General features: G+C 48.2%; 2 protein-coding genes and 1 long non-coding RNA gene across 26 annotated transcripts in view; 2 read left to right on the top strand and 1 right to left on the bottom strand.

Moving 5' to 3' along the window:
* DENND4B (DENN domain containing 4B) overlaps positions 1-5729 on the top strand; it is a 14678-nt gene extending 8949 nt beyond the window's left edge. For 9 of the 13 annotated variants that reach the window (XM_081494831.1, XM_081494837.1, XM_081494835.1 and 6 more), the window contains 12 exons: positions 182-310; positions 1138-1318; positions 1555-1722; positions 1977-2365; positions 2529-2651; positions 2849-3018; positions 3100-3241; positions 3455-3691; positions 4184-4301; positions 4393-4558; positions 4646-4710; positions 4813-5729. In XM_081494831.1, coding sequence (XP_081350957.1) covers positions 182-310; positions 1138-1318; positions 1555-1722; positions 1977-2365; positions 2529-2651; positions 2849-3018; positions 3100-3241; positions 3455-3691; positions 4184-4301; positions 4393-4558; positions 4646-4710; positions 4813-4958 — 2034 coding nt within the window. In that variant the 3' untranslated portion in view covers positions 4959-5729. Of the gene's footprint in view, positions 1-181; positions 311-1137; positions 1319-1554; positions 1723-1976; positions 2366-2528; positions 2652-2848; positions 3019-3099; positions 3242-3454; positions 3696-4183; positions 4302-4392; positions 4559-4645; positions 4711-4812 lie in introns of all 13 variants that reach the window. The other 4 variants (XR_014054999.1, XR_014055001.1, XR_014055000.1 and 1 more) reach the window with 1 other exon arrangement.
* On the bottom strand, positions 3937-10987 carry LOC145507665 (uncharacterized). 2 transcript variants are annotated; one of them, XR_014055003.1, is made up of 5 exons: positions 10696-10977; positions 10389-10524; positions 7860-8025; positions 6436-6564; positions 3937-6311 (listed from the first exon to the last, which is right to left on the bottom strand). It is a non-coding gene; the product is annotated as an uncharacterized LOC145507665 (long non-coding RNA). The 2 variants fall into 2 exon arrangements; XR_014055004.1 differs by lacking the exon at positions 7860-8025 and having other exon boundaries at positions 10696-10987.
* The window catches only part of GATAD2B (GATA zinc finger domain containing 2B), a 74878-nt gene continuing 66670 nt past the window's right edge, over positions 10538-18745 (top strand). For 9 of the 11 annotated variants that reach the window (XM_081494855.1, XM_081494864.1, XM_081494861.1 and 6 more), the window contains exon 1: positions 10538-10778. The gene's annotated coding sequence lies outside the window, so the exon portion shown is untranslated. Of the gene's footprint in view, positions 10779-15340; positions 15458-18745 lie in introns of all 11 variants that reach the window. The other 2 variants (XM_081494853.1, XM_081494863.1) reach the window with 1 other exon arrangement.

Raw genomic sequence — 18745 nt, forward strand, 5'->3', positions numbered from 1 at the left:
ACATTCATTGAATTAATGAGCGTGTTCAGGTTGCAGCAGCGGGGACTGCAGGGTGGCAGGGTCAGCAGGAAGGGAGGGTGGCTCTGTGAGAACTGGGGAGGCTGGAGGTGGGTGTTCACTGAGACTTGAGGATTGGGGCTGAGAGCGAGTCCACTTTCATCCTGCGTGTCTCCTGGCCCAGGTGTGTTACCGGGTGCTGATGCAGCTGTGCTCACACTATGGGCAGCCCGTGCTGTCTGTGCGGGTCATGCTGGACATGCGGCGGGCGGGCATCGTGCCCAACACCATCACCTACGGCTACTATAACAAGGTACCCACCTTTGGGGTGAGGGGTGGGATGGCGGCCTGTGGCAGGGGTGTGTGGGGAGGATGCTGTTCCCCGACACCTGTGGCTCTCCCCTCCGCTTGGAGATCGGGCCCGTACAGTCCAACAGGGTCCTGCAACCGCTGTCACGCACAGGCTCCTCTAGTGCTTCAGCGCCTGCAGAGGGTGTTCTCATACTGGGCTGCTTTGAGTCTCACCCACAACAGTCCTGGCAAGGAGGTTAGGAAAGTACCGCCACCCCCCAGTAATAGCTGATCGTGGGAGCCAGTATTTCAGGCTCTGCTCCAAAGACATCGTCCACGTAAAACCATCTTACCTTTCCCACAGCCCCTTGAAGTGGAACAATTATTGTCCCTATCTTACAGATGAGGCCATGAGGTTGCAGGGGGTTAGTAACTTGTCCGAGGTACTACAGTTAAGTTAGGGAGTTAGGACACACACACAGGCATATATCATTGTTTCCTGAATTCAGGCCCTTCACTATGACACTAAACTATTTCCTGTTTTTTAGATGAGGAAACTAATGACCAAAAAAAATGAACTGATTTCTTCAAAGCCCACAGTTTATAAACAGCAGTCTACAGACAGGTTGTCTCCACCGTTTCTGACTTCCTCTAGAACCCCTCAGGGTGGCCACTGCCAGCTCTTTCTTCTGGGCTCTTGTTCCTGGCTGAGCCCTTGGCAGGACAATCATAGGCAGGATGTCTGGGGGGAAAGGTGGTCGCTGGGCCCCCAGGTCAGGCAGTTAGCATCTAGCTGAGGCCCAGGGTATGGAGACAGGCCGTCTTCATGGGTGAACACTGTGCTTGCAGGCTGTGCTGGAAAGCAAGTGGCCGTCTGGTACACCAGGTGGGCGCCTGCGCTGGGCCAAGCTCCGGAACGTGGTCCTGGGGGCTGCTCAGTTCCGCCAGCCCTTGCGAGAACAGCAGCAGAGGCGGCAGAAGCAGGAGGAGGTGGAGACAGCAGCCCAAGAGGCAGGCAGCTCGCAGACAGGTGGGTAGGGACTGGCAACACGGGCAGGGGGATAAGCCTGGAGAGCTGGGGCTGGTCTAGTGGCTGACATTCAGTGTGCTGAGAATGGATAAACTACCCTTGGCTGGCGACAAAAGACATGAAGTTCTGCCTGGGAGGAGCCTTGTAAACCCAGGTCCCAGTGAGGAGTGCTGTTTTGGAGCTGGGGACTAGGTTTCTAGCTGGCTGTCTTTCGACCCTCTCCCTGTCTTTTGCAGAGCCCTATTTGGAGCGCCCATCCCCTACCCGCCCCCTTCAGCGCCAGACTACCTGGGCCGGGCGAAGCCTGCAGGACCCCGCCTCACCTATGGGGCGCCTGGTGAAGAGTGGCAGCCTGGGTAGTGCCCGAGGGGCACAGCCCACTGTGGAGGCTGGCGTGGCCCACAGTGAGTGCCCTCATCCCACACCCCACCCCTTGGCCCATCAGCTTCCCTAACCACTTGCCAGTGAAAGGGCAAGGCTAGAGGCAGGGTGGAGGGGTGCTGCTTTGTGGCAGGTACTGTAGGCTCTGGGGGAATCTTGCCCGGACTGTCATCATGGTGGGGGCTGTGGTGCCAGATTGCATAGCCAGGAATTGTGTTTACTCAGGCCCCAAGAAGGGCCTGGACTCCATCTTCCCTGATTCTTTTCTGCCTTGCAGTGATAGAGGCCTTGGGGGTCCTGGAACCCCGGGGATCACCCATACCCTGGCATGATGGAAGCCTCTCAGACCTGAGCCTGACCGGGGAGGAGTCGGCACCTGGAGGCAGCCCAGGGGACTCAGGCTCAGCCCTGAGCACCCAGTCCACTGAAACCCTGGAAGGGCCAAGTGGGCGAGTGCCCAAGGCTGGTGGGCGTCAGGATGAGGCCAGCACCCCCCGAAGAGGGCTGGGCGCCCGCCTCCAACAGCTACTCACTCCTTCCCGCCGCTCTCCCACCTCTCGTGTCCCCCCGTCTGAGCTGCCCCCTGACCTGCCTCCATCAGCCCGTCGCAGCCCCATGGACAGCCTTCTGCGCCCCCGGGAGCGCCCTGGATCCACTGCATCTGAGGTAACCACTAAGGGCAGGGTCCAGGCACTTCAGCACTTGGAGGCCTGGGGAGGGGCTGCTAACCCGCAGTGCCCAGAAGTGGGCCTTGAAGGGTGGCTGAGCCAGCTTCCTGTGTAAAGAGTAGCATGGGGTTGGCTGACTGTGCTTTCTCTCATAATGGCAGAGCTCAGCCTCTCTGGGCAGTGAGTGGGACCTCTCAGAATCTTCTCTCAGCAGCGTGAGCCTTCGCCGTTCCTCAGAGCGCCTCAGTGACACCCCTGGATCCTTCCAGCCACCTTCCCTGGAAGTGAGGATAACCCCTCCCACACAGACTGCTGGAGCTCACATATATACCACACCCAAGGCACCCTGTCAGAGGCAGGGGCTGGCGGGAGGTGGGAGGAGGCTGGGCTGGGCTGTGGAGGTTAGGGACTGGATAAGGAGCAGGGGCTCCTGAGCCCTGAGGCCAAAAGGGGCCTGCTTCCTGGGGTCTTTTGCCCGCAGATTCTGCTGTCTAGCTGCTCGCTGTGCCGTGCCTGTGATTCCCTGGTGTATGATGAGGAGATCATGGCTGGCTGGGCACCTGACGACTCCAACCTCAACACTACCTGTCCGTTCTGCGCCTGCCCCTTTGTGCCCCTGCTCAGTGTCCAGACTCTTGATTCCCGACCCAGGTGCCCAAAACCGGGCAGGGGCTGTGGGTGTGGCAGGGCAGTGGAGGTCTGAGGGCTGACCTTCCTGCCATCTCCCTGCAGTGCCCCCAGCCCCAAGCCTGCCCCTGCTGGTGCCAGTGGCAGCAGAGACGCTCCTGTCCCCGGGGGCCCAGGCCCTGTGCTGAGTGACCGCAGGCTCTGCCTAGCCCTGGATGAGCCACAGCTCTGCAACGGGCACATGGGGGTAAGGGCTGAGCCAGGGCCCAGCTGTGTGTGTATGTGTCTGTGTGTGTGTGTTGCCCTGTGGGTGGCCCCAGTGATGCTGAGGAGAGACAGGTACAGAGGTCAAGGGGCATCCCAGAAGCTGCTGGACACTGTGGCTCAGTGGGAAGCACGGCTCTGAGGATGGGGCTGTGGTATATGCCCTCCACTGCCCTCCCTTTTTTGTGCCTGACAGAGTGCCTCCCGGCGTGTTGAGAGTGGGGCATGGGCGTATCTCAGCCCCCTCGTGCTGCGTAAGGAACTGGAGTCACTGGTAGAGAACGAGGGCAGTGAGGTGCTGGCATTGCCTGAGTTGCCTGCTGCTCACCCCATCATCTTCTGGAACCTTCTGTGGTATTTCCAGCGGCTGCGCCTGCCCAGCATCCTACCATGCCTGGTGCTGGCCTCCTGTGATGGCCCCCCACCCCCCCAGGTCAGTGCGCTGACACAGTCCCTGCCTCCTCATCTCCTAGCTCTGTTTCTCAGTCCTCTGTGTCCTTGGCGCTGTAGACAGAGCACAGCTTTGGAGTCGCTTGTACCTGGGTGACTCCTGGCCATTTCACTTCACTTCTCTGAGGTGCAATTTTCTCATCTGTAAGATGGCATAATTGCCCCCTCTCAGTGTAGTGCCTGTTACCCAAATACTAATTCTTTAATGTTCATCTATTCATCACTCTACTCATTGCACCAATATTTATTGAGCATTTTTTAGGTTCCAGGCAGTTTTAGGCTAGGGATGTAGCAGATTACAAAACAAAGTCCTTGCTCTCAGAGAACTCGTATTCCCATGGGAAATGAGAGTTCCTTTCTCTCGTCTCTTTAGCTGTGTCCTGTAATGTTCTTGCCTCTTGGAATAGCACCTGTCCGTTTCCCGTTCTCTGCCTCCCACACCATGAGCCTGTCTCCTTTATCTTGGCTCCCTCAGGCCCCAGCTCCTTGGATAATGCCTGATCCGGCATCCGTGCAGGTGCGGCTGCTGTGGGATGTCCTGACCCCTGACCCCGATAGCTGCCCACCTCTCTATGTGCTCTGGAGGGTCCACAGTGAGTCTCATATTTGGCCCAGGATGGGAAGGGGTAAGTCCCATGCTTAGAGGGCTCAATAATCCCGGTTACCTTCTTTTCTTCCACCCAGGCCAGATCCCACAGCGGGTGGTATGGCCAGGTCCAGTACCTGCATCCCTTAGCCTGGCATTGTTGGAATCGGTGCTGCGCCATGTTGGTCTCAATGAGGTGCACAAGGCTATAGGGCTCCTGCTAGAAACTCTAGGGCCCCCTCCCACTGGCCTGCACCTACAAAGGTATCATGTTCCCATCTGAGAGGTCCTGGGTCTGTCGCGGGCTCCCTCCCGCCTTATCTCACTTATACCCTTTTGACTCCACTCCAGGGGCATCTACCGTGAGATCTTATTCCTGACACTGGCTGCTCTGGGCAAGGACCACATGGATATAGGTGAGGGAGCAGGCAGGGGGCTGAGGGGTTTAGATCTAGGGCCAGGTGTGGGAGGCTGGGGATTGACCTAACATACTGACCTACCTCCACCCTCTTCCCTAGTGGCCTTCGACAAGAAGTACAAATCTGCCTTTAACAAGCTGGCCAGCAGCATGGGCAAGGAGGAGCTGAGGCAGCGGCGGGCACAGATGCCTACCCCAAAGGCCATTGATTGCCGGAAATGTTTCGGAGCACCTCTGGAATGCTAGGGACCCTTAAGCTTCCTTCTCCAGTCTGGGCTGAGGAGGGGAGGGAGGAAGGATTCTAGAGAGAACCTGCTTCCCTGTTTCTTTCCTAGAGGAGTTGGGAATAGGCTGGGAAGCATGCCCAGCCCTAGGCTCTGAATGGGGGCAGCGGGACCCACTGTTACCAAAAGTCACAATTTCCCATCTCCAGCCTGCCCTCTATGCTCACGCTGATGTTGGAGGTGGCCTGGGGGGAGCTGGCACATCTCTGTTCCACCCGATCCTATACCAGGAACTCCCCTCCAGGGTACCCACAGATCTGCACTGCCCTGGCCATTTTGTAAGTTTTTGTTTTAAAAAACAACTGGAAAGATACACAGCTACTGAGCCTTTGCCCTGAACGAGAGGGAGGGATGTCATTTCCCACCCTAGAATTGCTGAAGGAGCCCAAGGCTCTCTATCTTTCTACCTTAGTGTTTGTATTTTATTTTAAGTTATTTATTCTGGAGCCACAGCCCCCTTGCTTAGGAGGTTCTTATGGACAGTAAGAGAGAGAAGGGAAATGGGGGTCCATGGTCCACTGGTTTGTAGCTCCTTGAAAGTCAGGAGTTAGAAGTTAGAGGAGTCCCAAGCTCCCCTTACAAAAAATTGGTGCCCCCTCTAGTCCTAATCCTTCTCGTCCACTCCATCTTGGGGAATGCCTCATACACCCAGGGCCCTGACTGTGCAATAAGGATTGTTCCTTGTGAAGTTTTGTTGGATGTAAATACAGTAAAAGCTGCTTCTGTCTTTTTTCTTCTGCCTCCTGTTCTCTGGGATAAAGGTAGGGGGATACTGCTATTTTTCTCCTGGCTGCACATCCTCCTCTCCACCTTTTCATCCCTTGATGCCTTTGGGCACACACTGCTTTCCCTGACCAGGTCTGGTGCTGGTCCCTTGGGGCACAAGGAGTTCTCAGAGCAGGAGAGGGGTGAATCCGGTGCTGGCTATGGTGGTGCCAGTCTGTGTGGTACTTCCGGCCCTCCCACACAATCACCTCCTTGTCCCTCATCCGTACCCCACACAAAGGCTCCATTCTCTGGGGGCCCTGAGCTCATCTCTGCCTTCTTTCCTCTCCCCCATATTCCCCCTCCCAACTTCTCCAGTACCTCCACAGGGATGACAACCCTCTCCCCAGTCACTGGTGTTGGCCGCTCTCACACATCCTGGGAGATGCTCTAACTGCAGGCAGTACTCCTTCCAGCCAGGGTCTCAGCCTGGGGACAGCACTAGGAGTACGAGAGCAAGGATTAAGGAGCTCACTACATGTGGGCATCAGGCAGCCAGGCACTACTTTTCTAATCCTTTTGGCCCCACTTGGAGTTCTCCCTTTTTTTCCTATATAATGAAATAAACACAGGAAACAACTCTTAACAGAGCTGCAAAATCAATTACCAAAGGGAATTAACCAGCAAAACAAAAATGCCTTGGGGAAGGAGTGTCAATGGAGGAAATAACTTACATGAGACTCTAGTGCAAATTCCTGGGGGTGGATATCAGTGGATGAAGACAGCAGTACGACTTCTGAATTCTGGGACCTTCAGGCCAGAGGATGCTTTCCCATCCTGTCTAGAGCAGTGTCCTAAAGGAGCTGCAAAGGAAGGGAGGAGGGGCTTAGGAAATGCCATCTGTTTTTGTCAGAGACTAGGAGATGACTTCTTCAGAGGGGAACCTTCACATCGCCCCAGGTTCTGATTAGACCTTACTACATAGGATCAGACTTTCCGTGTATTGTCCCTAACAACCTGCAAGGGAGCAACTGCCTCCTGAAAGCATAAGTTTCTGGTGAGTGTAGCATGCCCAGCCATGCACTGAACTGTCTGGAATTACAGAGAGAATTTTAGGGCTCAGTCCCTACCTTACTAGAGCATACAGTCTTCCTGATTCAGAGTGCCTTCCAGCCTACGCTTCTCATTTTTGGGCTTCCTCAAGAGGCCTATAGTCAGATGGGTAGAATTACAGAATTCTTGAACCACAAGGGTATCTCGGAATTCCAACAGCCAAGTACTCACTATAGCATCTGACATCTCTGTCCTGTGGCCTGAGGAACTGAATGAGGGGAAGGATATGTCCAAATTCAGTTCAGTTCAGTCACTCAGTCGTGTCTGACTCTTTGCGACCCCATGAATCGCAGCATCCCAGGCCTCCCTGTCCATCACCAACTCCCGGAGTCTACCCAAACCCAAGTCCATCGAGTCGGTGATGCCATCCAGCCATCTCATCCTCTGTCATCCCCTTCTCCTCCTGCCCCCAATCCTTCCCAGCATTAGGGTCTTTTCTAATGAGTCAACTCTTCGCATGAGGTGGCCAAAGTACTGGAGTTTCAGCTTCAACGTCAGTCCTTCCAATGAACACCCAGGACTGATCTCCTTTAGGATGGACTGGTTGGATCTTCCTGCAGTCCAAGGGATTCTCAAGAGTCTTCTCCAACACCACAGTTCAAAAGCATCAATTCTTTGGCGCTCAGCTTTCTTTATAGTCCAGCTCTCACATCCATACATGACTACTGGAAAAACCATAGCCTTGACTAGACGGACCTTTGTTGGCAAAGTAATGTCTCTGCTTTTCAATATGCTATCTAGGTTGGTCATAACCTTCCTCCCAATTTCTCTTCCCTCACTTTAGAGTGTGTAGGCTTGAGTATGACAAATTTTAGTTAAATTTTATCTCTGGCACTAGTTAATTTTATTCCATCAGCCAAGTTATTTAACTGCTGTGCCTCAGTTTTTCCTCATCTGCCAATTGGGGAGGGGTTGATTAAAGACTAATTTTGAAATCTAGATAAATGCTAAGCACTCTCAATAAACGTTAGCTCCAAAAAGAAAACAAACAGGTAGAGCCTGCATAGGACAAAGGACATGTCCACTACTCAGCCGCCTTGCTTACTTGTCTTTCTTGGAGATTGATCACTCCAGATTGAAAGTTGCCCCACCACAGCCTGATTTTAATTTTGTTGAAAGGTGTTTTCTCGGGCCTCACTAGCATCTTTCTCAGTCTTATATCTTCCACCACTGTGTTTCTCGTGTATCATCGCAGCCCTTGAAGAATGGCCCTTCAGACAGCACAGAAAGGACTGAATTGATAATGGGCAAAGCAGCAGGTTAGGGAAAAGGGGCTGTACTTTCCACGAGGGCAGTGACTTAGTCCCACTTACTGTACTATGCACAGCACAAAGAAGAATGTCTAATCACATAACAGGTCCTCATGTGCGAAATAACCGAGCCAATGAAGGTATTAAAATGAGGGGGGGGAGTGGTGAAATAATTTTGTAGTGTAGTATGCAATGGCACCCCACTCCAGTACTCTTGCCTGGAAAATCCCATGGATGGAGGAGCCTGGTGGTCTGCAGTCCATGGGGTCGCTAAGAGTCGGAGACGACTGAGCGACTTCACTTTCACTTTTCCCTTTCATGCACTGGAGAAGGAAATGGCAACCCACTCCAGTATTCTTGCCTGGAGAATCCCAGGGACGGCGGAGCCTGGTGGGCTGCCCTCTATGGGGTCACACAGAGTCGGACACGACTGAAGCGACTTAGCAGTAGCAGTTAGCATAAGGCAGGTACTACAGATAGAATACCGACCAAAGCTGAATTTTGAACTAAGAGGGTGAAATTGTTGGAAAAGTGAGGGAAACTCTCACAATAGTTACTATTATGTTTATGGAGTATTTACTAAGTCCTTGGCACTGTCCTGAGCATTTAAAATGTACTATTTTATAATCCTCACAATTACCCTATGAACTAGGTACTCATCAATCATTCCCATTTTAAAGATAGGGAAACTAAGGCATAGAGAATAGAGGTTAAGTAACTTGCACCCAAATCACACAACTGGTGAGAGATCCAAACCCAGGCAGTCAGATTCCAGAGACTATATTCTTTACCTGGACACTACTACAATGAAAAAGAACGTGCTTTACCTGGTTTTGTATATTTGTGTGTGTCTGTTCAGGGTCTACCTGTCTTTTTTGTGGCCATGTCCTTCATTAGTTTCATTTCCATTGCACAGCATGACTTCTAAATGACTTGAAAAACACATCCTAGTGCTTCAGGAGTCAGTTATTTCTGAGTTTGAGCCACTGCTTAGTCATTAATTAGCTGTCTGAACTTTGCAAGCTCCATAGCCTCTCCTCAATGGCACCCCACTCCAATACTCTTGCCTGGAAAATCCCATGGACGGAGGAGCCTGGTAGGCTACAGTCCATGGGGTCGCTAAGAGTCTGACACGACTGAGCGACTTCACTTTCACTTTTCTCTTTCATGCACTGGAGAAGGAAATGGCAATCCACTCCAGTATTCTTGCCTGGAGAATCCCAGGGACGGCGGAGCCTGATGGGCTGCCGTCTATGGGGTCGCACAGAGTCGGACACGACTGAAGCGACTTAGCAGCAGCAGCAGTAGCAGCATAGCCTCTCATAACTCTTCTGGCTCTACCGGCTTCAAATTTCAGCTCTGCCACTTATATGTAACTCTGAGCAAATCATTTGATTTCTACCTCATTTTCTTCATCTGTATAATGGGACTAACAGTATCTACCTCACTGAGTCACAAGGAATAAATAATCCATGGAAAGCTCTTAAAAAAATAAGAATGCACGTACAACACAGTGCCTCAGTCTCTGCCCCAAACGTTAGCTATTACCATTCCTTTAACACACTGACTCTGATACTTGGTCCCTCAGATGCTCAAGATGCTCACATGCTCAAGAACAATACTTATAGTACGTGTTCGAAAACGCTGGGTTCAGGAGCGCCTAACTGCTTTGGGGAAGTAGGGAGGCTAGCAGGAGTTGGGCCCTGAGTTGATTAGGTGTAGTCGGGGGAGTGGGAGGCTGTTTCCCTCACTGTGAACCTGATCAGACCAGAGATCCGGAGGGAAGGAGCTGCGAGCGCTCTGCGCGGCGTAATTTCTCAGTAACTTGGCTAGCTGTCTTTTTTCCCCCAGTCGTGGTTCAGTCACGACAGGACCGTGCTGGGGTACAATGAAGACCAGGAAGCTCAAGGCCTTTGGCAGACGGAGACAGGCCACGCCCCAAACAGACTGCAAGGCCCGAGCGCCTCAAGCTACTGCTATCGTGAAATTCCTGGATTCTGTCGCGATGAAACACCACCCAACGCAGACCCCACCGCCGTTCGCCAGTCTCCATCTTTAGAATTGGAAGAATGAGAGCAGGCCAAAGGGGAATCCCGGTTTGGGGATACTAGGGTACGGCGGCTGCCTGGGGACCAAAACGTCTCTAAGGTAAAGTTGCAGCCTGAAGCGATTTTTTGACCCCCGACACTTAATGGGCTGCTGAAGACCCGGATGTGTCTGGGACTGGCCGAGGTACCCATTAACGCGCCCCCTCTAGACCATCCCCCTCCTCCGTTTAGGATTGGGTCTTAAGTACGCCAATCATCACTTCTCCAGCCACTCACTCTTCAAGGGTGGGGTGTAGTCCCGATAGCCCGTCTTCTATTGGTACGGCCGAGAAGAGAAGGGCGGGGAGGCCGGCTCAGGTCGCCCAATGGGCGTCGTGGCGTGTGGGGAAGGCGGAGCCGAGGTGCTTGGCAGCTGCCCAATCAGCGTCCTTGTTTGTGTGGTGCCGCCGCCGCCGGTGCAGCCGCCGCCGCCGCCGCTGCCCCCGTCTGTACCGCAGTGTCTGCTCCGCCCGCCCGCCCGGGTCCGGCCCGCCCCCCTCCCCCACCCCCGCCCCCGGTCCCGTCAGCGGGGTCCGGAACCTACTGTGCCGTCGCCTCTTCCTTTTTCGACGCCGCCGCCGCCGCCTGAAGAGGCGAGCTAGCCGGGAGTTACACCGCCACCGCCAGGTGAGGAGCTTTGGCCTAGGCCAGCCTGGCCGCCCGCCCGCCCGGGGGCGGTGAGGAGCGAGGAAGGGAGGGAGGCTGGGAGGAGGCGGTGGTGGCGGAGGTGGGGGAAGGGAAAGGTGGAGGGGCGGGGGGAGGGGAAGCGCCCGCGAGCCGACGCCCGCCCGCGCGCCCCCGCCTTGCGTCCCCCTCCCCCCACCCCGGCACCGCGCGCCCCCGCCTCGCGCTCCCCCTTCACCTCATCCCCTCCCCCCGCTCCGCGCGCGCGCCCCGGTCTTTCACTTCGGCCTCGCGCGCCCCAGCTCGTGTCCCTTCATTTCTTCTCCTTTTACTCTTTCTCCCCTCCCTCGCGCCCCGTTTCCCCCGCCTTCCCCGCTTTAACTCACTGCCTCATGCCCGCCATGCTCCCCTCCTTTCCTCTCTAGCGCGCCCCCCCTTAACTCTCTCCACCCCTAGTGGTGCCCTCAGGGTGCGGGGGCCGCTCCCTACTCTCAATCTTCTGTTTGCCGGCGGTTGGGACAAATAGGGGACCCTTAAGGGTGAAGGAAACACGGGATGATTATCTTTATATAGGCAAAGGGATCAGGAGCGCAGAACCTTACCCCTTTATTTCATCGTTCACCGTTCCCTCGCCCTCCCGTAGAAGGGAATTGTCTAAGCCTGTGTGGGTACTTGTCTTCTGTAGTGACTAAACCACCCCTTTCTTCGGCTGGGCTTCTGGGTCTCACTCGATTTGTATCCCAGTTCAGCCAGTGCCTGAGGGCCGAGGGAACTAGAACTTACCCTTTCCTAAAGCAGATCCGGACTTAGAATACTTTTGGCCTCCCCGCTCTCAATTACACGGAGGAGATAGCTACTCCTCTTAGTGCAGAGGTTTGGGTGCCATTTGCCTGCCCAGGACACCTTTCCCTCTTTATAAAGGTACGGTAGCCTTTTTGGATTCTTCCCCAGCATCAGCTTCCTTCCAAACACATGATGTTGGTTCGTAGGGCTGGCACTGAAGTGGAGATGGAGGCTTTGATGGTGGCTGGGTGGCATGTAGATGTTAACTGAGCTTGCCATCATGCTTTTTTTCTTCCACTGTCACCTGGAGAATCGGGTAGCCCTCTGAGAACAGTTTTCTCATTTCTGATAAATGATGATTTAGAGGGCTTTTGTGTAGGTGAGGAGAGCTGGGAGATACTTAAGGTAGTGTATTTCAGCAAAGGAAAAGAGCAATGCTTTCAGGCCACACTACCACAGAGAGATTTGAACTTGCAGCAGCTGGAGTAAAAGCAGGTTTAACAGATCTGTGTCCAGAGAAGAACTGATGCTTTTGAGTTTTTAAAACGTTTTTTTCCCCTCTCAAAATGTTTATTTTTTGAGTAGACAATGCTTGAATGTGACCCAAAGTGAAAAGAAATTTCTGTCTCACCTGTGTCCTCCAGCTTCCAGTCCCTCTCCCCATACAAATGACTTCTGTTTTCTTGCATAAGCATGGTGTCTGTATGTTGAAGATTATCCTGTTTGGGAGTTTAGTGCTAACTTTATTGCTCCTTCTTTGATAAACTGACTTAAACTCTTTCTTGAGATAACCGCTTGGATTCGTAACTTTTGGTGCTTGGAACAGTCTTGGTAGAGAATTGTCCTAGAGTGGCATTTCTGCTGGTACTTGGTTGGGAAAGAGGTTCTATTGGAGCTGCTAAAGGTGGTGCTATGGAGGAGCTGAATATACTTTGAGGGAGGATCCACATCTGTTGGAAATGGTGCTGGTTTTTTGGTGACTGATACTGTCTCTGGCTGTTTTGGAATGGACTGGGTCAAAGCTGGTCTTTCCTTGGGCTTTTTAAGCAGATAGGGTGTATAAATGAGTTAATGGGAGTATGGATCTGGTAGTACTGTGCTCCCTTGAAGAATATAGTACTTTAGTCTAGTGGCAATGATAGTCACCGTGGTAAGGAATGAAGTAGGTGAGTAATAATCAGCAGGAATCAGAAGGCTGGATCTTTAGCCTGAATGACCCAGTTTGAGAAGAGGTGAGGCTTAGGAACTTGTATCCTGCGTGTTACTTACTTGAGAACACTTTCAACGAGGTGAGAGTGATTTGTAGCTGACAGCCGCATCCATCTTTATGACACTGTGGTTTGCCTTCCCTGACTATGTGTGATGTCTGTTAACTTCCTGTTTAGAGGCAGTCCCAATAGGGTCTGAATAGAGGCTACATTCAAATACTTGTCTAGGAACAACGTTAACCAGGTTCCCTGATCAGCACTTAAGATCTAAGTTATGAGAGTAACTTTTACTGCTGTGTTAAGCATAACGCCACAGGGTGGTGGGGGAGGGAAATGTGAGAATTTTGTTCTTAATCTCATAGTCTTAAAGTACATTCAAAGCTTGTGTGCTGTCCCCCTCCCCTTTTTTGGATAAATGTCTTTCGTTACTGCCCCCCACCCCTCACCCCAAACTGTACTCAACTTTTTTCTTTTTCTGGCTGGGCCTGGCCAGACCTCCAGGTTGAGTTTTGTTAGAGAACCGCAATGTGGAAGAAAAAGAGTCATTGTGTCAATAATAGTATCCTAACTGCTGGGATTCATTTTTTTTTTTTTTTCTTTTTTAATCTTTTTGTCTTTTTTGGGGGGGGGATTCATTCTTGCTTTAAGCATTATTTTATATGTTGTATGTAAACCAGGCCTCTTGTTTCAATTTTACTGATTGTTCCTTCCTTACCTCCTCCACCCATCAAGCAGGAGGTGCATATTTAACAGCTGTGGCATCCTGGTTTCTGTACTGGAGCATATTCTTTGTTAGCCACCTCATTGGGACAAGCAACCCCTTGGAACCCTCTAACTGACAAGCAGTCCCTCTGAGCTCAGTCAGAATGCTTATTTAGTTCATTGAGAAAAGCCAAACCAGCTTTGGTCAAGTAAAACGATTGCTAGAGAGATCATGATTTGAGCCATAACTGGAACTCAAGGACTTTCTTTTCCGGACCCTTTGCAGTACTTAAAGCCCTGCATCATTATATGTTAAGGCACAATAGCCAGGCATTCTCTGATACAGTTTAGAGGGGAAGAAGAAAAAAAAAACACACCCAGTCAGTCAGATTGACTATAAATCTAGTCCTGGCATAAAGCTGTCCACCTCTTGCTCAGGAAGATCCAGCCTATCAGGCAGTGCCACACAAAGTTGCACTTCTGTATTGGCTAAGCCTGGGAAAGGAGATAGAAGGAATTTCAGTTTCTTTTGAAAAGGACTGACTTTGGAGGGGAAATCTTCTATTAGCCATTTTGTTTGTTTTATCCTCAGTAATTCCTGTGATACTTTTTCTGTAGGTACTGGTTGGGGATTTTGGTGGCTCCAGAGTTTATGAAGCAGAGAGCCTCCTGTATTTGCATAGGAGTGATGAAAGCCTCTGGACAGTAGAATGCTCCTTCTTCGTGTTTCATCTTTTACCTTCTCTTTTATGGATATATGAAGTATTCCTATAGCATTTGAGGTTATTCAGTAGGAAAGGAGTGACCTAGGGTCATTATGAGCCTAACCAGTCTGGATAGTATCTCAGTAATGTTTGATGTCTCCCTCAAAATCCTCTGGTCTTTGCTTTAAGGTGCCATCAATTGGCAAGAAACTATCAACAATTTGGGGTTGTAGTACCAAAGGCAACAGATGAATGAGGACAAGTATTTTGTTACTTTCGAGGTATGAAATGGTCAATCCCAGACCTCAGAGAGTGCTCATAATTGCAGAAGCTTCTTTGACTGTGTGTGAACTTGGATGTTATTAATACTAGCAGTGAGCTATTAAGGAAGATGACAATACTTTGACATTCACGAGCCTTATTTTGTTTGTTTTCACATCTGGCTAGTTTACATTTTTAAAAGTAATTCATATTATCTTTACTTGAATCTGAAAGTCATGCTGTAAGTCTCCTGATAAAGCTTTCTTGATCTAGTCTCATTTTGGGAGGAAGCTCGAATTTGTAATCTCCTCAAATATAGGCTGGAATATTAGGATTTAGATTAGACTTTAGAATTAGTGAATTCTCATTGTGGCTGTGAGGGATTAGAAGTGTTAATTGGAGAAGCTGTGCATCTCTAACCTAGAAGGCATTTATTTATAAAGTTAGCATTTTGAGAGTATTTAAATCCAGACTTCCCAGGAGGGAAATTGTGGGCTAGTAAGTGGCAAATTGGAATAGCAGAACACAAGTAGAGAGTCTAGAAGTTCTGGGTCAAGTCCTAGCTTTGCCATTTTTTGACAATTTTCTTACTTTCTTCAGTCGAGTCTTTGTTTCAATGTCACCATTTGAATGAGACTTTATCCTACCTATATTTAAAATTGCATCTTCAACTTCCACCCCTCACTCCTAATCCTTCTCTGTTCTTCAGTTTACAGCTTTTTAACATACTTAATTGTTACATTTATTGCTTATTGATTCCCCTGGTATGATGTAAGGTCTGTGAAGACTTGCATTTATTTTGGTGTTTTGTTTAATGCCTAGTACAGTATTTGGCATATAGTTAATACTCAATAACTATGTCTTTTTTAAAAAATATTTATTTGGCTGTACTGGATCTTGGTTGCAGCACAAGGGATCTTCAGTCTTAGTTGCAGCATGTGAGGTCTAGGTCCCTGACCAAGGATTGAACCTGAGCACCTTGGATTGGGGAGCATGAAGTCTTAGCCACTGGGCTACCAGGGAAGTCCCTCGATAACTATTTCTTAATCAAATAGGAATAATAATAACTTTTTCTAATCTGTTTTTTTTGTAACAAAGCTATGAAATGTAGTAAGCATGATACAGGATCTTAAAATGTTTTTTGGACTTTGAAACATTCATTATACAAATAATGATGATAGAATGATTGCCTTCCCATTGAAATGGTAAATAACACTTGATTATGGAAAAAAATCTTTGTATATATTATCACATCTCCTAAACTCCAGCTCTGTTTCCAGTTGTCCACTGTATGCTAGATGTATCCATCTCTGTATTTCCATTGGTACCTCAGACTCAACATTTTCGTTACCTACTCCCCTTTAGTGATTTGTTGAGTCATCAAAGCTAGAGATGTGAGCATTATTGTCAGTTCTCTCTCTCTTATCCATTACTTTCCAAATATTTCTGAATCTGTACCTTTTTTCTGAATCTCCATTGCTGCTGTTCAGGACTACAACAACTTTTATTTGGAATATTGCCGTGATCTCTTATAGTTCTCTGTGTTTTTAGTCTTGCTCCCTTTTAAACCATCAATCATACTCTCTTCAAAATGGTCTAATGGAGATCTGATTATTCGGTTTCCCCTTCTCAGAAGTATTCAGTAGTTTCCAATCATTTAAAGGTACTCTGCATGATATCAAGGGCCCTTTATAAATCTTGACCTTTGTCTTTATCTCCAGCTTTACTTTTCTCCCTTTACAGTTTATACATGAGCAAATACAGTTCTTTTAGTTACCAGATCAGCTTCCAAATTACATCTCAAATGCTAGTCTCTCTGGGAACCCTTCCTTGACTTGCCCAAAGAGACTTAGATATACTTTCTTCTTTGATCTCACTCTAATTTATATATATTGCTTATCTCCCCCCAGTGGTCTGACAACATTCTGAAATAAAGAGATACCATGTCTTTTTACAATTGTTTCTCCAGTGCGTAGCATGGTGTTTGTCACCTATAAAATGTTTTAAAATGATGAGTAATTCTATGGATTGAGAAAATGCTGCATACATTTAGAAGATGCGCCATTTATTATATTCTGGGGACAGAAGAACCTGGTTGGTGTCTTCGTTCCATTTATCATTTATCTATGTGACCTTGGTTGAGTCACTTGAACTCTCCCAAGCCATAGTTTTCTCAAATTAGAAATAACCAGTAGCTGTTTTATCTATTTCACTGTGTCTCTTTGTCAAATGAGATTACACATGTAAAAATGTTTTTTAAATTAGAGCACTGTACAGTTGTTAGTTATTATGTGCTGACACAAGCTGAGCTTTTCTCACAACTCATTTTTTCTCATTTTTATTGATGTAGGCCCTTTCATTTTATCATTGAAACCATAAATAACTCTTCTACAACTTGTGTTTTGTTCATATCATTTTTCATTAGTAGGCGTGATGTGTTCCTATATATCATCTTAAATAGGGCAAGTTTAAAGGCTTTCTCAGTAGTCCAGTGGGTTAAAAAGGTTGCAAAGTCCTGAGAAATTACTCTTCTCAAGGAGTATCTCAGTTATGGATTCTGTAATTTTTTCTTCAGTTTTTTTTTTAATGCATTTTTCCAACTTTTGACACTTGAAGGGAATTTTTTAAATGTAAATATAAACTCATTTGTTGAGTACTTTCTTTGTGAAAGGCTTTATGCTATTTTAATTCTTACAGTAACTCTGTGAGGGAGGTATTATAATTTTACAGATGAGAAAACTCAATTCTCAGGGAGGTTGTCATTTTGCTGAAATCTCAAAAATTAATAAAAGTGGTGAATCCAGTATTTGAACAGTTTTGCCTGACTCCAGAAGTTATCTTACTGTTCTCGTAATGCTTCTCATAGAGTTTTGTTTTGTCTTTGCAAAAACAAACCAAACAAGAAAATGATAGTTTTCCTAATAGATCTTATATGAAAAAAGTTACATGATCAAATTAGAGTTTTGAAAAATTCTGGGTTAAGTTAGGACAGATTTCTTTACAACATAAGATCCCAAAGTCTTGCATGTCAAAATATACATTTATATTAGGAGTGGTAAAAGAATGACTAAAGGATGCAAAGCTTCTGGAAATTATTTGACCATGAAGAGCATCTCTTTGAGAAGATAGTGCTGTACCTCAGTAATCTGCTTTCTTGTAGTTCTGTGGGTTGGTGTTTTTAAAAAAAGAGTTGTCACTCTTGAATGAGGGAATTAACTGCTTTTGTGTGCTAGTTTTCCAGAGAACTAGTATGGTGGTATTATGCTAGATGTCTTTTAGAAACTTCACTGGTTTGGAGGCTGCAGTTTTTTCCCCGCATGAATCTTCAAAGGCAAATGGCACAGCTCATCCAGCTTGGCTCTTACCTTCAATGAGTTCCCAGGAGGATAACTCTAACTGAGCTGCTGCCTCCACCTTCTTTCATCTTGCATGCTAGGAAGCAGGAGAGTAAGGTTTCAGCTTTGTGTGTGAACAGAATCCCTTGAGCCAGGAGCAAGAAGCTCTTCCTTTCTGTAAGGGTGGTAGTTTCACACTAAGAGATCTGTGAAGCCCACCGTTCTTTCTCTTCTGTGATGCATGCAGGCAGACATGGGCATCAGAGGCAAGAAGGAACAATAGCTTTGATTTTTTTCAGTCATACTGGTCTTGAAATAAAAACTTTGAGGGATTTGTCTTCTGTTGTTTAAAAGCATAAAGGTTACCTGAATGGTGTTCACCACTAAATAGGTTGAACTACCAGTGAAAAATGTTGAAAATATTTCCTCAATAGAATAACGTTTTGGAGGGAGGGACAGTTTCTAACCACTCTTTAACATGTATTTGGCTGGATTGATTTGTTGCTATCAAAGAGATTGAAACAGTTGGTCATATTTATTGCAACTGCCCTGGACAGTTTGCCTGGAAGACCCTATATTAGATTTCTCTGGAAATTTGGTGTGAATAGCATGACACTCGTCCCATGTAGTACTGTCCATGAATAAATTGTGTTACTCTAATGCTGTTCTTTTCTCATTTTATAATTCACTTAGTAAAGAATGCTCACTGAAGTCTTTACTTGAGTGCATTGTGAATTTGAAAGTTTTATTTTCTTAGAATATTTTAAATCTAGATTATTTTCTGCCATGTGAATGGAAACTAGAATATGGGTCTCTTACTGCACTAAGATTCAGTCTTAAGTTTTCATTAGCCTGCATTTTTAACTCTTCACTTTCTGCATGGAAAGCTATTTCACAGTTGAGTTCTGTATAATTCATTAATATTGCACTGAAAACTTTCAAGGAATATGGGTGACTGGAAAAGAATCTTTTACAGC

Source organism: Giraffa tippelskirchi, chromosome 5, assembly GCF_054371585.1.
Source record: "Giraffa tippelskirchi isolate mGirTip1 chromosome 5, T2T-mGirTip1v1.2.pri, whole genome shotgun sequence".
Lineage (NCBI taxonomy): Eukaryota > Metazoa > Chordata > Mammalia > Artiodactyla > Giraffidae > Giraffa > Giraffa tippelskirchi.